At 44.4% G+C, this 14,506-nt stretch overlaps 1 protein-coding gene across 1 annotated transcript in view; it reads right to left on the bottom strand.

Moving 5' to 3' along the window:
- Nucleotides 1–16: 16 nt before the first annotated feature.
- The window catches only part of raph1b (Ras association (RalGDS/AF-6) and pleckstrin homology domains 1b), a 31,699-nt gene continuing 17,209 nt past the window's right edge, over nt 17–14,506 (bottom strand). Inside the window, exons 8-17 of the mRNA XM_089017392.1 lie at nt 12,843–12,920; nt 10,555–10,714; nt 10,203–10,324; nt 9,008–9,073; nt 8,791–8,934; nt 7,875–7,985; nt 6,972–7,070; nt 6,299–6,419; nt 6,072–6,208; nt 17–5,249 (exon numbers count right to left, since the gene is read on the bottom strand). Of these exons, the coding sequence (XP_088873518.1) occupies nt 2,790–5,249; nt 6,072–6,208; nt 6,299–6,419; nt 6,972–7,070; nt 7,875–7,985; nt 8,791–8,934; nt 9,008–9,073; nt 10,203–10,324; nt 10,555–10,714; nt 12,843–12,920 (3,498 nt within the window). The 3' untranslated portion in view covers nt 17–2,789. The remainder of the gene's footprint in view (nt 5,250–6,071; nt 6,209–6,298; nt 6,420–6,971; nt 7,071–7,874; nt 7,986–8,790; nt 8,935–9,007; nt 9,074–10,202; nt 10,325–10,554; nt 10,715–12,842; nt 12,921–14,506) is intronic.

The raw sequence follows: 14,506 nt of genomic DNA, 5'->3' as shown, positions 1-14,506 counted from the left end.
CATGTCAGGTAATTGAACACCTAAAAAAACACTATCTGTAAGAAAATAATCTGTTGTAAATTAGAGATCAAGTAGACAGCATGAATTTAATACAATTATACTACTGGCAGGATAAATAAGTCATGACAAATTCTGCTTTGAACATTTATATTGAGAATTTCGGTTTATAAGGAAGGACACATCATCAATTTGCAACCATTTTTAGGCCCCACATGAGCACATCGATAACTTACACACAGAACTGTAGCAAATATCCTTTTATGGATAGATTAAAAAAAAAATATGTCACAACCATGTCGGTTAAAATAAACCATTTCACAATGTTTGTTTCTTTTAGGCTTGACCCTGTTTTCACTGGTCTTTATCATCCCCCCCTTTAATTAACTCATTCGCTGCCAGACGATGTGCAAAAAAAATGTCCGCTCCAGTGCCAGGGTTTTTGTCATACACAGTCAGTCGAATCTCAGAACCTTTAAAATATTGAGTTTTAGGACTACTTACACATTGAATGCAGCATTAGAAACCTTAGACTCTCTTCTTTCATCAGAAAAAAAAGTTAATTCCTAAGTGATATGGGTCTGGAGTTATATGATCTTGGCTGAAAACTTTCATGGCACAAAAAAGAATCCAGGTATAGTGATACCTTGGCTTACGAACTTAATTGGTTCCCAGACAGAGTGTGTAAGGCCAAAAGTGTGTATCCCAAAAAGTTACTTCTGGGTTGAGTGAACACTCCCACACACAGAAAAACTTATCCTGTGACTGTAAAGTGACTTTGAGAGTTTTGAAAGGCGCTTAAAAATGAAATGTATTATTATTATTATTATTATTACAGCGTAGGCTTAATCATGCTAATGAGGTGATAACAGAGCTAGAGAGGCAGTCAGAGCCAGGGATAGATCATTAGATGTAATTAGAACAAAAGAGGTAATCAGATTGGTATGGACCTTTCAGAGCAGAGGTCTGGCACCGCCACCTCTGTTTATTAGGGACGTATGTATAGGGCCAGAGTTACCAGCACAATTTTAGTTCGCTGACGAAGCTCTTCGGATGAGGAGTGAAATGTCCGACAAAAAAAAGTACAGATGACGGCTGAAGAAACCTTTTCTTTGAAAGACAGCGCAATATTTGCACAGTTAACGCTCTCTTTTATGGACATTGGGTGGATGTGAGCTAACTTCCAATCATCATCACATCTTTATTGACCTTCATAAAAAAAAAAAAAAAAAAAACACTTCAATTGATCGTTTAAATACTTTCACACAAAAGCAAACAAAAGCTCGCATTTACAACCTGAACAAGGTCCGTTTTTTTTTTTTTTCCTTTCCAATACGCAGCAACAGAAGATGGTTCGGGCACAACCTCAACCTCGTTTCATTTCCTAAAGTCATTTTTTATTTAGTTCAAATGCTGAAATGCACAAGATTTATTATTATGATGAGTTTGGGAGTGTTAACTCATTCACTGCCAGACGATGTGCAAAAAAATGTCATTGTCACTGGAATTCCAGGACCCACAGAATATCGAGTTTTAGGACGACATAAACATGCAATGCAGCGTTAGAAACCTTAGTCTCTCTTCTTTTATCAGATGAAAAGAGTTAATTCCCAAGTTATATGGGACTGGAGTTATATGATCTTGAAATGAGGGCAGCTGTCCAAAATACAATACATCCATATGAGTTTAGATAGCGCTTTAACAGCTCAAGCTGGAACAAAGCGCGAACATGGAAAAAGACAAATATATTGCCAGAGGCCATGGCCAGCGCTTTATCAGCACCCAAGCATGAAAAAAAAACAAAAAAACAAAAGCCGAAAAAAAAATCGAGAATGGCGCTCTGTCATACTTTCAATTCCTGAATAAATTCCGTGAAGGGCAGTGAATGAGTTAATACTTGATGTTTTACTTGGCAGTAAGATGGAAGCTACATGCTAAGAGAGTCAAATCTTGTAAAATCCTGAGCATTTGAAATATGTGAAACCCTCGCTGACCAATTCTCTTTTGGTGTACAGTGATACCTTGGCTTATGAACTTAATTCGTTCCCAGACAGTGTGTGTGTAAGGCGAAAAGTGTGCAACCCAAAAATTAATTTCCCATAGGAAACCATTAAAATGAGAATAATCCGTTCCCAGGTCCACATAAAACATAATTTTCTACTTTCTAATTTTTAAAACTACACAAAATATACCTTATTTTATGTATAATAAATGTGCTATGGTATTATAATTAAAGAAATAAACTGTACTGTATAAGAAAGTTGTTTTATTGACCTTTGTGATGGTCGTTGATGGCTTGATGGAACGGAGTGGCCGCTTTCATCAGCATTAAACACTTGATGAGGAACGTAACCTTCTTTCACCATCTTGAGGAATTATCCCTTGTAGGTGCTTTTTCTCTGTGATAATTTTACCTAGTTCCTCATCAATTGTGTTCTGTTTAGCTGGGCTGATAGCTTTTTGCATCAAGTGTACAGGTGGCTTGTGCGGTTTATTTGTGGAGCCTGATTGATGGGAATTTTAACCTTGCAGTCTACACTCTGCCTTTGAACTGTCAAAGTTGAAACGAGTCAAAATTTCACTGTTTTCTCTCCATTTTCTCACTCTCTCTCTTCTTCCTGGCTCTTGGAGAACGGGCTCGTTCGCCAACGACACATCACTCGTGGCACTATCCCGAAAAATAGTTAGTATGCCAAGGTAAATTTTTCAGAAATTTAACGTTCGTACACCGAAAAGTTCGTAAGCCAAAGTGTTCGTAAACCGAAGTATCACCGTAGATCGTTCTGTCACCACTACCCAGTAAGCTTGGTAGCGTCCCCCCGTTTTGGTGGGGCCGGTGGGGGTCCTCGTCGTAGTGTTGCATAGCCTGAGATGTTCCCGGACAAGTAGCCATCGTTTCCTCCATTGCTTTGCTTTCCTTCTTCAAGGAGAAGCTCGGGGGGAGGCGGCGGCGGCAATGTCACGTCATCCGTCGTCTTCGCAAGGTCCGCTTTTCCTTGCCTCCCCACAGACTTTCGCTTGAGGGTCTGGTTCAGATCCGCCAGGAAGTTGGGCTGGCCCGAGTTGCCCTTTGGTGAGGTGGGTGGAGGTAGCTGCGGGGGCGGCGAGAGTGGCGGTGGCGTGGCGTTGCTACGACGCACCAGTGTCGGCGGGGGAGTCTTTTTCAGGGAGGTCTTGCCCCAGTTGTTCATAATCGAGACTGCTGGGGGAGGGGGAGGAGGCGGAGGGGGAGGAGCTTGAGGCTGGGGGTTCACCACGGCGACTCTTGGAGGTCCATTACTATGAGAATCGTTCCCAGGAGGAGGCGGAGGCGGGAATAGCTCGGACGGCGGTGGCGGAGGAGGGAAGTAGCCGCATTCGGCTGGCGGCGGGGAGGGGAAGTCCTCGCCGGATTGCTTCGCCTGGCTGACTTTGGCCTGAAGACCCATGGGGAGGTTGGCCAGGTTCAGCTTACCGGGTTTTGGGGGTGCGCGGGGTCCCGCTGAAGGATCCTTGGATGGAGACCAAGTCGAGGGAGCGGTTGGAGATTGCGAGGGTGAAGTGGTGTTCATCTGCGGGGAAAATTTACCCAGAAGGTTCCTCCTGGATTCTTCATAGGACGCAGTCGAGTTGGATTTGATGCTGGAGTTCCTCTGGGGGGCCGGAGGAGGTTTTTTACCAACTAGGATGGGGGGAGACATCCTCACAGGTGACCCCATATTCCCAGGAGGAAGGGGCGGGGGTGGTGGTGTTGGACAAGAGGAAGGGGTCGACGGAGTCTGCGGTTCTAGTGGTGGAGCCAAGAAACCACAACTGTTGACTTGAACATTGTCCGGTGGGGGTGGGAAGTCCGAAGACTGGACCTGTTGACTGCCGGCGGGCTGCCATTTTGGTTTGGACTTGACGGCGCGTGGAGACAGGGGAACTTTGGGGTTCTCCGCGTGATTGGCGACTTGGGTTGAGGCACCTGGAAACTGACTCGCGAGCTGTTTCACCAAAGACGACACGAGGGGAGTTCCTGTGGAAGTCGTCGGGGGCTTGGACAGACTGTGTTGTTTGGGAAGAGTCGGTGGAGGCGGGTTGCAGGGGGGGCCCGTCTGGAGACTGAATTGCTTTTTGAGGGGGGGAGGGGGCGGCGCGGGCGGCAGTCCACCCCCGGCGGCGGCGGTTGGCGGGAAAGGTGAGACAGGTGAGACGGGTTTGGGGGCAGTCTGAGGACCAAATCCTGGGGTGAAGGATTTGGGCGGTGCTGGCGGAGGAGGCGGGAACTGAGCCGGCACTGGGAGCTGCTGGGGTAGGGGCGGCGGTGGCGGCGGTGGCGGAGGTGGCGGCGATGGACTCGGAGCAGGAGGCGGTGAGCCGTCTACCTCACCGTTGGCGGGGAGGAGATCTGGCGGTGGGCTGGGGAACCTCTCTTTCACTTCACTCTTGGTCCCGATTGGATTCTCTACCGCTGCCGACGGAGGCGGGGGAGGAAACGCTACGCCGTTGGTTTGAGGAGGGGTGAAACCGGCGGGGGCGTTAGGACTCGGAGGGCCCAACTTCAGCGCCGCCATGGCAGAACCGGGAGTCGGCATTGAGGGTGGCGGAGGAGGAGGAGGCGGAGGCGGGACATTCGTCCTTGCCGCAATGTGATTGACATTTGGTTTGATGAGCAACTTTGCGCTGGGCGGCGTCTGGGATGGCGGAGGCGGCTGAGGGTGCATCCTGTGCTGAGTGCCAGACTGGTTCTTGTTCTGCAGTCTGGTTATCGTACTGAATTTGTACATGTCGAGAGCCGGCGAGTAGTGCGACATGGTTTGGACTGGGGGTGGCGGAGGTGGCGGAGGAGGCGGTGGGGGAGGCGGTGGGGGGGACGCTTGGCTGACGTGACTGTTCCGAGGCGGTTGGGACGCCGCGACGTCGTAGTTGCTTACTTTCGGCGAATGCTGATTGGAGTTTGTAGGCATCTGGTGCGGTTGTGGAGTCACTTGGTTGTAGTTGTTCGCGGGGTGCGGTGGCGCTTCGGGGTGACTGTAACTGATCAACGCGTGCGGCGGATCCTTCTGTTGAAGCCCTTGCGGAGGCTGTTGCGAGCGCTGAGGGGACTGCGGGGGGGCCTGTTGAGGCGGCTGAGGCTTGGGGGGCAGGTGCTGCTCGACCGCCTGCAGTTGTTGCGGATGAGCCTGAGGCGAGGTCGGTAGGGTTTGGTGGTCAGCTGAATGCTGGCTGTGATGACGGTGAGTGTGAGGAGGATGCGGCAAAGTGGCTCCTCTGGAAGCCTCCGTTCGCATCTGTTGGAAGCACAATGTGCCTTTGGGTCAGGGGTTAAATAAGACATGCAAGTCGCTTTAAAGCAGGCGTGGGGAACCTATGGCTCTTTTGATGATTGCATCTGACTCGCAGATAAAACTAACATCCGAGTTACGACCGCGTTCCGTTCCGACAAAACGGTCGTGAGTCAAACGGTCGTAAATCGAAAAGCATTCAAAATGGCTGATGTGAGGTTTATACGACAGGATAGTATACGATGTCATTGAATAATACTATTGAATACTATTATACAGTAATACTATTATACAGTACACACTTTTCGTCTTTCACCATCTTGAGGAATGATCCCTTGTAGGTGCTTTCTCTGCCATAATTTTACCTAGTTCCTCATCAATTGTGTTCTGTTTAGCTGGGTTGATAGCTTTTTGCATAAAGTGTAGAGATGGCTTGTGCGGGTTATTTGTGAAGCCTTATTGGTGGGAATTTTAACCTTGCAGTCTACACTCTGCCTTTGAACTATCAAAGTTGAAACTCTCTGACTGTCGTCTGCCTGTCTCTTTAATGTTTAAACCACCTCTTCACTGCTGCGGTCTTGACCAATCAGCTTCATCTGTTGTTAAAGCGCTGTATAAATCAATATGCATGCTTTGTGTTGTCGTCGGAAGGAACGAGTGGCGGTATCTCTCTTTCTTGCAGCGCGGGTGGAACGGTCTCTGGCTGAAGGAGCTACCCAGTGCTGTCAGGGGGGGGGGGGGGGGGGTTGTCCATCATAACTTTTAGCTAAGCTAGCGTCCATCTGTTGACCATTTCCTACAGTAAATGTGGCTTTTGAGTCGTCATACCTTGATGTTCTCCTCTAATTGAGTGCCTCTCTTCCACGCCTCGGAGAAAATGGAGCTCACAACACTCTGGGAGCGACCGTGAGAGGACCCTGTGTCCACGCCGCTGTCCGATTGGCCCGAATGATTCGACTGTGATTCTACAGGTGCGAATATGGATGGAAAAATACATTTAGAACTCAAAACAGATAGCGTCTCACATTTTATTTTTGGGGAAAAAAATGCCCAACCGGGTATGCTTGCAGAACTGGAGCCGGAACGAATGCTGGAGGTTGATAGAGACGACCAATCATAGGCTGCCTCTGTTCTCTTCATGGCCTCCTGGTAGTTCATGTAGAGCTGCTTCCCATACTGGATGCAGAACACAATCCCGGGAAAGGTTTTTTTTTTTTTAACCATACAGTGATACCTTGGCTGATGAACTTAATTGGTTCCCAGACAGAGTGCATAAGGCGAAAAATGTGTATCCCAAACATTAATTTCCCATAGGAAACCATTCAAATGAGAATAATCCGTTCCCTGGTCCCCATGAAAACCTAATTTTCGACTTTCTAATTTTTAAAACTACACAAAATATACCTTATTTTACGTATCATAAATGAGCTATGGTATTGTAATTAAAGAAATAAACTGTACTGTATGTACACTTGATGAGGAACGTGGCCTTCTTTCACCGTCTTGAGGAATGATCCCTTATAGGTGCTTTCTCTGCGATAATTTTATCTTGTTCCTCGTGTTCTGTTTAGCTGGGTTTATAGCTTTTTACATCAAGTGTACAGATGGCTTGTGTGGGTTATTTGTGGAGCTTGATTGATGATATGTCATTTAAACCGAGGCATCACCGTATTTTGACACAAACTCTGATTTGCGTTGGACGGAAAAGTGATCAGGGCCTTTGCTCACCTTTGCAATTCGAATTCCATTCACCCACTGGTGCAAAGTCCTGACATCATCGCAGCACAAGTACTTAATATATTGGGACTTCTTCTGGATCTGTGGATGCTGTATGACAACAACACTTATCAGTGCAAAACGTCTTTGTAAAAGTTCTCAGTCGTACAGGAGTGGTGCATCGATGAAAAGGTTTCGAAAGCCGTCATCTGTACAAATTTGAAGGTGTCGGACGTTTCGCTCCTGATCCAAAAAGCTTCCTTCAGCGAACTCATGTCGGCCACCTCTGGACATTAGGGGGGTGTGTGTGTGTGTGTGTGTGTGTGTATATATATATATATATATATATATATATATATATATATATATATATATATATATATATATATATATATATATATCACAGTAAAGTCTCGTTATATCGATATTCAAGGGAGTCCGAAAAAATATCGATATAACCGGGACTATCGATATATCCGACCCTGTTTGCATGTAATTTTCTCCGTGCGTGCATAGAAATAGTATCGATATAACCGGGACTATCGATATATCCGATATCGATATAACGAGACTTTACTGTGTATATATACATATATATATATATATATATATATTATAAACTTATCCTGTGACTGTAAAGTGACTGAGAGTTTTGAAAGGCGCTTAGAAATCAAATGTATTATATATATATATATTTATATATATATATATTTATATATATGTATATAGGGCCAGAGCTACCAGCACAACTTTAGTGCGCTGATGAAGCTCTTCGGATGAGGAGCGAAACATCTGACACCTTCAAATAAGTACAGAAGGCGGCTGAAGAAACCTTTTCATCGTTATCAGTGCAAACCACTCGTGAATAATAAGCAAGAGATAATTCAAAACGTGTGTCCAATGACTGGCTTTTACCTTCAAAGCCAGGCAGTAATCAGTGGGAGCTTTATATTTGCTACGATAGTCTTGCCCGTAGTAGACGTTGACGTGGTCCAATTGCAGGAAGCACACGAGATCTCTGGATGCCTACAGGCAAAAAAAAGGAATTGTCATTTTTAATGGAAGATGATCACTTAAAGGACAACCGACACCATTTTTTTTGGTTTCCTAACTGACATCAGAAAAATGGTTTATAGCATCTAAAATACCCAAAACACGCAGGATGATATTTTTAGTCAAACGCAAAACACCAATAAAAATGAGTTAAAGTGTCCTAAAACGACTTCAAAATGACCTCAGAAATGGCGAATTTCAGAAATTAGAAGGAAAACACATAAATAACGCGATGGTGAATCGTTGTGTGTTGCAGCAAGACTACTATTTGATACTAGTTAACACAAATTCCCAGCAGACAAATCAGCCCATTTTCAATGGAGCTTGGGCGCCATCTTGTTCATTTTCTGGGACACTACATGCTGTCATTGACGGCTTGAATTGATATTGAAGGACTCCTTTAATCGATTGCATACATTTATGCTTTCCTCTTCACAACTATTTGAATCATATTCATAACTGGATGAGTAACAAGAAAGCATCTTCTCCCAATCTGAAGCCATTGTTTTGATTCTGGAGCAAGGCAGTTTGTGACCAATAGTGACGTCACGAACAAGGGGGTGGGACTTTCTGAATCTGCCCAGTTCAGAGCTCATTTTGTTGCAGTTTTGGGACACTTTACGTCCTTTTTATTGGTGTTTTGCATTTGACTAAAAATGGCAGCCTGTGTGTTGTGGGTATTTTAGATGCTATAAAACGTTTTTCTGATGCCAGTTAGGAAACAAAAAAATAGTGCCGGTTGTCCTTTCACCTGTTGTTAAAGCGCTATAACACTGACCTTAGCTTTGCCTTTAGGGACGTAGTAGATTCCAGAAGCCCTGAGGAGGAAGTAGCGCTTCTTCCACGATTTTTTCCCATCATCCTTTAGCCACAACACGCCTTCAATCTCAGGCACTGACACGGAGCCGCCACAAAAGCACTCCTGAAAATGAAACGTTGTGAAAGCCTTGTCGTTTTTAATCGACATGTCATGACGTAGTTGTTCATGATCCCACCTCTAATAACGCCTCCTTATTCCGGTCCGCCATCTCTGAAGTCTCCTTACGCCCCAGCAAGTAGTTCTAGATAGACAAGATTAGTTAAGTCAGTGGCTCACTGCGTTCTTGACGTGAAATTAATTATTTACGTTGACTTGCTTTACAGCTTTGACCTACTAACGCTTCCTTCCGCACAAACAGGCTCTACAGGCATTTTCAGAGACCACGAAAAGATGCATAATCGACGTGTTGGGTGTGTATGGCCTGGCGAGACTACACTGATACCTTGGCTTACGAACTTAATTGGTTCCCAGAGTGTGTAAGGTGAAAAGTGTGTATCCCAAAACTTAATTTCCCATAGGAAACCATTAAAATGAGAATAATCCGTTCCCAGGTGCCCATAAAACATATTTTTTTACTTTCTAATTCTTAAAACTACACAAAATATAGCTTGTTTTATGTATAATAATTGTGCTATGATATTATAATTAAACTGTACTGGATAATAAAGTGGTTTTATTTACGTTTGTGTTGGTCATTGATGACTTGATGGAATAGAGTGGCCGATTTCATCAGCATTAAACACTTGATGAGGAACGTAGCCTTCTTCTTTCACCATCTTGAGGAATGATCCCTTATAGGTGCTTTCTCTGCCATAATTTTACCTTGTTCCTCATCAATTGTGTTCTGTTTAGCTCGGTTGATAGCTTTTTGCATCAGGTGTACAGATGACCTGTGCGGGTTATTTGTGGAGCCTGATTGATGGGAATTTTAACCTTGCAGTCTACACTCTGCCTTTGAACTATCAAAGTTGAAACGACTCCAAATTTCACTGTTTTCTCTCCATTTTCTCACTCTCTCTCTCTCTCTGTCGTCTGCCTGTCTCTTGAATGTTTAAACCATCTCCGCTCACTGCTGCGTTCTTGACCAATCACGTGGCTTTAACCGAAGACTGGGGGCAGGGAATAGAGGACCAAAACAAGCCGGCTGCCATTTCCTTATGAGGAAAACAGGCTCTTTCGCCAACGACACATCATTCATTGTGTCAGCTCCGTGTGTATCGTGAAAAATAGTTCGTATGCCAAGGTAAAATGTTCATAAATTTAACGTTCGTAAACCGAAAAGTTCGTAAGCCAAGGGGTTCGTAAACCGAGGTATCACTGTATTCTCCTGCCTTCCTGCATAGATGGGTGAAGATGGTGTGACCAGGTACCTGAGGGTTCTTGAAGAGAGCATATTTCTCGATGCGCTCAATGAACATGAGCTTGTTGTGACTGTCCCGCGTCCAGTTCAACAGATTCTCCACCAAGTTCTCGTGATCCTCAAAAATGCGTTCTGACCAAAGAAGAAGAAATGCGATGCCATATGTCAAGGTGATAAGAATAATACATTTCATTTAGAAGCGCCTTTCAAAACCCTCAAGGTCACTTTACAGTCACAGGCTAAGTTTTTCTGTGGGTGAGCAGCGGCAGCCACACGTTTTGGTCCAATCTGGATCTTTTAACGTTTTGGGTTTGGGGGACCTCAATAATTTCTATTTGATTCCGTTCAGGAGTCTCCATTACCCATTTGTAGTTCTGTAATAGTTTCCACCAGTGACCAGTCTGGACTGTAGCCACAGTGCGACTTGTCCAGGAGGCTGTCCAGCACCTGCCTGACCGTCTGCCTCTCATCCACCATCATGGTCTTGGAACTCTCGTCCGACATGTGGACCCGGATCACCAGCTGGGAAGGTCAAAAAGTACAAACAAGTGATGGTTACTTGACTGAGGCTGCATTTCTACACGCCAGTCATGGAATCAATGCGATGTTCTTCCATCGCGGTTTGGTTCGGGGCTTGCCACAAAAATGGACAAAATCCAACTTCAATGGACAGTTCCAACGAGTGATGTGTCATTGGCGAATGAGCCGGCTCTATGAAGTGAATGAAGAGAGCTGTTCGTGTTTAGAAATCAAGAGGTGTGGTATTCTAATCAAGAAAACTATGTTTTACTAACGTATCACTTAAATTTGCATATACCCTCAATAAATAGCTTGGCAGAGGACTGCAGAATTCAGGAGTCTGTCATGAATGGCTGCGTCTCCTGCCGGCAGTAAAAACAATCTTTCTGGGTTTGAGTCTTAGTCCACAGTGTCCGATCGAACATCCCTGACATTTGCCTTTTTGCAATTTTATTTTATGATGATACTAGTGCAGCGTGTTCTACACACTTGGCTAATAAAGATGATTCTGATTCTGATTGATAACTGCTGTAACTTTTCAATCGTCAATTTTTATCTGACCTAGTTCTACTAGATCCGGTGAGGGTGAAGTGAGGTTGATTGCAAATTCTCTAGACAGAGGTATTAACGGGTCGCAGTCCGACCATTCCTGACCAACTTCCAGTAATCAGGTCTTCCATCTAAATCGCACCAAGTCGAGGAAGATTAAATTCCAGCGAACGTGACTAGCGCATGCCAAATCCAGCCTTGCGCAGTCCGTTCCGCTGTGAAGTTGAGTAAAACCCTCAATCGCTTGACCTCCTGACCCCCTCTCACTGATCCTAGCATCTAATCAGTGTCCGGGGTTTCACGAGAAATTTGGATGAATGAAAACGCTAAAAAAAAAAAAGCTCCAGACATGGGATGTCTCAGACATTTGGTCCAAGTTCTCGTCAGCCATTAAACCACAAATAACCAACCTTTAAAGGACAACCGATGTTTCCGGACAAGTTGTGTCTATAATTTGTAAAATCATTTCAAATGACTTCTACTGAGCTATATTTTACGAAACAGTGACATTTGGACTCGTTTCAAAGGCAGAATGTAGACTGCAAGGTTAAAATATCCCATCAATTAGGCTTCACAAATAACTCGCACAAGCCATCTGTGCACTTGATGCAAATAGCTATCAACCCAGCTAAACAGAACACAATTGATGAGGAACTAGGTAAAATTATGGCAGAGAAAGCACCTACAAGGGATCATTCTTCGAGATGGTGAAAGAAGGCTACGTTCCTCAAGTTTTTAATGCTGATGAAATCGGCCACTCCATTCCATCAAGCCATCAACGACCATCACAAAGGTAAATAAAATGACTTTATTATACAGTACAGTTTATTTCTTTAATTCTAATCCTATAGCACATTTATTATACATAAAATAAAGTATAGTTTTAAGAAGTGTAGTGTTAAGGCTGAGAAAATTAGAAAGTAGACAATTATGTTATTGTCATGATCTGGTTGACGACCAGCGGGGCCGACAGCGCCACCCGTTGGTCGCCAACCAGATCATGACAGTTTATATGGGGACCTGGGAACGGATTATTCTCATTTTAATGGTTTCCTATGAGAAATTAATTTTTGGGATACACACTTTTCGCCTTACACACTCTGTCTGGGATCCAATTAAGGTCATAAGCCAAGGTATCACCATCGTGCCTCTTTGCAATTTTTTTTTAAATGATGATACTAGTGCACTATGTTCTACCGGACACAAATTCCCTGTGTGTTCTACATACTCCATACAATAAAGTTCTGATTGTGATTGTGATAACTAGGCCTTTTAAATTCTCCAACGCATACAACAAAATAAAGTGGCTCGGTCACACGGAAGCAACTCTCTCATGGTGAAGAAACAGAATAAAAAATCCAAAGAAAACAGCATCGGCGCACCCGAGCCACATGGATCTTTGCAACGCTCACCCCATCAAATGCTGCACTGACCTACTTTCCAGGCTGGGAATGAAGTTCACAAAGGAATGCAGCATGCACGTCGCTCACAGAAGATGGTGATGATGAGTCGGTGCAAAAGAAATAAATGACATACAACAGGAAGAATGGGGGGGTGGGGTGGCGCAGTGGGGGGTTCTTACCTTTTTGACTTGCGCCTCTTTGATTTTCTCCAAGGCTACTCGGATCTTCTCCGCCTTCAGCTTCGCGGCGTGCTCCTCCTGAATGGTGAAAAGAGCATCTGGGTTATTCAAACACACCTCGCTCCATCTTCACCACCTTTTGTGATTACTCATCCAGTACCATCCCCGTTTTTACTCGCCTGTCCTCTCCAACAAGACGCCATCACCTCCATTTTGCAGGTCGCCAAGGAAACACATTCATCATCACAAACAAACTACGCTAAAGCCAAAAAATCTCATCAATCGTTATAATAGACGATAAGATAGTGCTTCGTTTCTCCTTTTGGGTATCACACGTCTAGATTTTCAGGGGAGCTACAGGAGCCCCCCTCCGCCTCCTCTGCCTCCTCGTATGAGGGAAAGCGAGACAATGCAGACCGTGGCATCATTTCAGAAGCCCCCCACCCCGCCCCTGTGCACCCCACTCACAGATATTATTGGGAAAAGACAAACTTCCAAAAGTGCCCCCTCCCCCCCCCCCCCAAAAAAAAAAATAATAATAACAAAAATAAACACAAAAAAAGCATTCTGGGCTCAATTGCATTGTATATCCTCCAGGATGTGATATGAGCAGGCAAGTGCACGTGAAATGAACATAACTTGACTGCTAACAGACGGAGAGAAGGAGGCCCCGCCCCCTGTTACACCCCCCCCCCCCCCCCCCACACACACACCCCCTCTCTCGGGGGTTTAAAAGTGTGCCCAATTGAGTGACACCCACAGTAGGTCTGCTAACCCAGTGAGCTCCATTTCTCTTTGAACCAATCAGAGCCATGGAGGGACGGGGGGACATTGGGGGGACATGGGGGGTGACGGTGACCACGACTGACCTCAGCGCTAACGCACAAAGACAAGGACAGATAATTTGGGGAAAGTGTTGAATATTTCAAAGTGTGGATGTGCGCTACAGATGTGTCGTTGGCGAACGAAGCGGCTCTTTCAAGCGAACGACTGGAGCCAGCTCCTAATATGGAGCCGTTTATAGGAGCCGACTTTTTGCAGAATTTCAGTTAAATTAGCACGTGATTGGTCAAAATCCAACACACACACACAAACACGCACACACACACACTCACAAAAGGGGAGGGTTTAGAGACACAGCAGCACACTTTGAGCAAATAGGATTTTAATGTATTTCTTAATGCAAATCTACGCTAACAACAAGCTAAAATGCGGATGCTGCTTTTTTTCATTTTGTTTTGCTAATTTTAATTTAGAATTTGTGGTGTGGTCATCAAAGCTTACTAATAATAATAACAATAAAATAATAATAATAATAAGAAGAAGAAGAAATAACAATTTTTCATTTAGAAGTGCCTTTAGAAACTCTCAAGGTCACTTTATAGTCACAGGATAAGTTTTTTTCTGTGGGTGAGCAGCGGCAGCCACACGCGCCAGCGTTCACTCAACCCGGAAGTTCACTCAAATAGAAAGCAAGCTAGCTAGCGAGCGAAAACATTATGTTGTTTTACTGTAAATAGTTCAACGCTTATAAAAAATAAAATAATAATACAAATTAAATAATTTTGTGTAGCACTCCATGTTGAGTATGTTCAAAAGAATATAAAGCCATTTTTTTTAATGATACATTGTGTGTTTTTTTTTTTTACATTAGTCATTCATTT

This window comes from Hippocampus bargibanti, linkage group LG01 (genome assembly GCF_051943395.1).
Source record: "Hippocampus bargibanti isolate YZ-2025 linkage group LG01, ASM5194339v1, whole genome shotgun sequence".
NCBI classification, from domain to species: Eukaryota; Metazoa; Chordata; class Actinopteri; order Syngnathiformes; family Syngnathidae; genus Hippocampus; species Hippocampus bargibanti.
The sequence above is the reverse complement of the archived record's forward strand: the minus strand, read 5'-3'. Positions and strand labels throughout refer to the sequence as shown.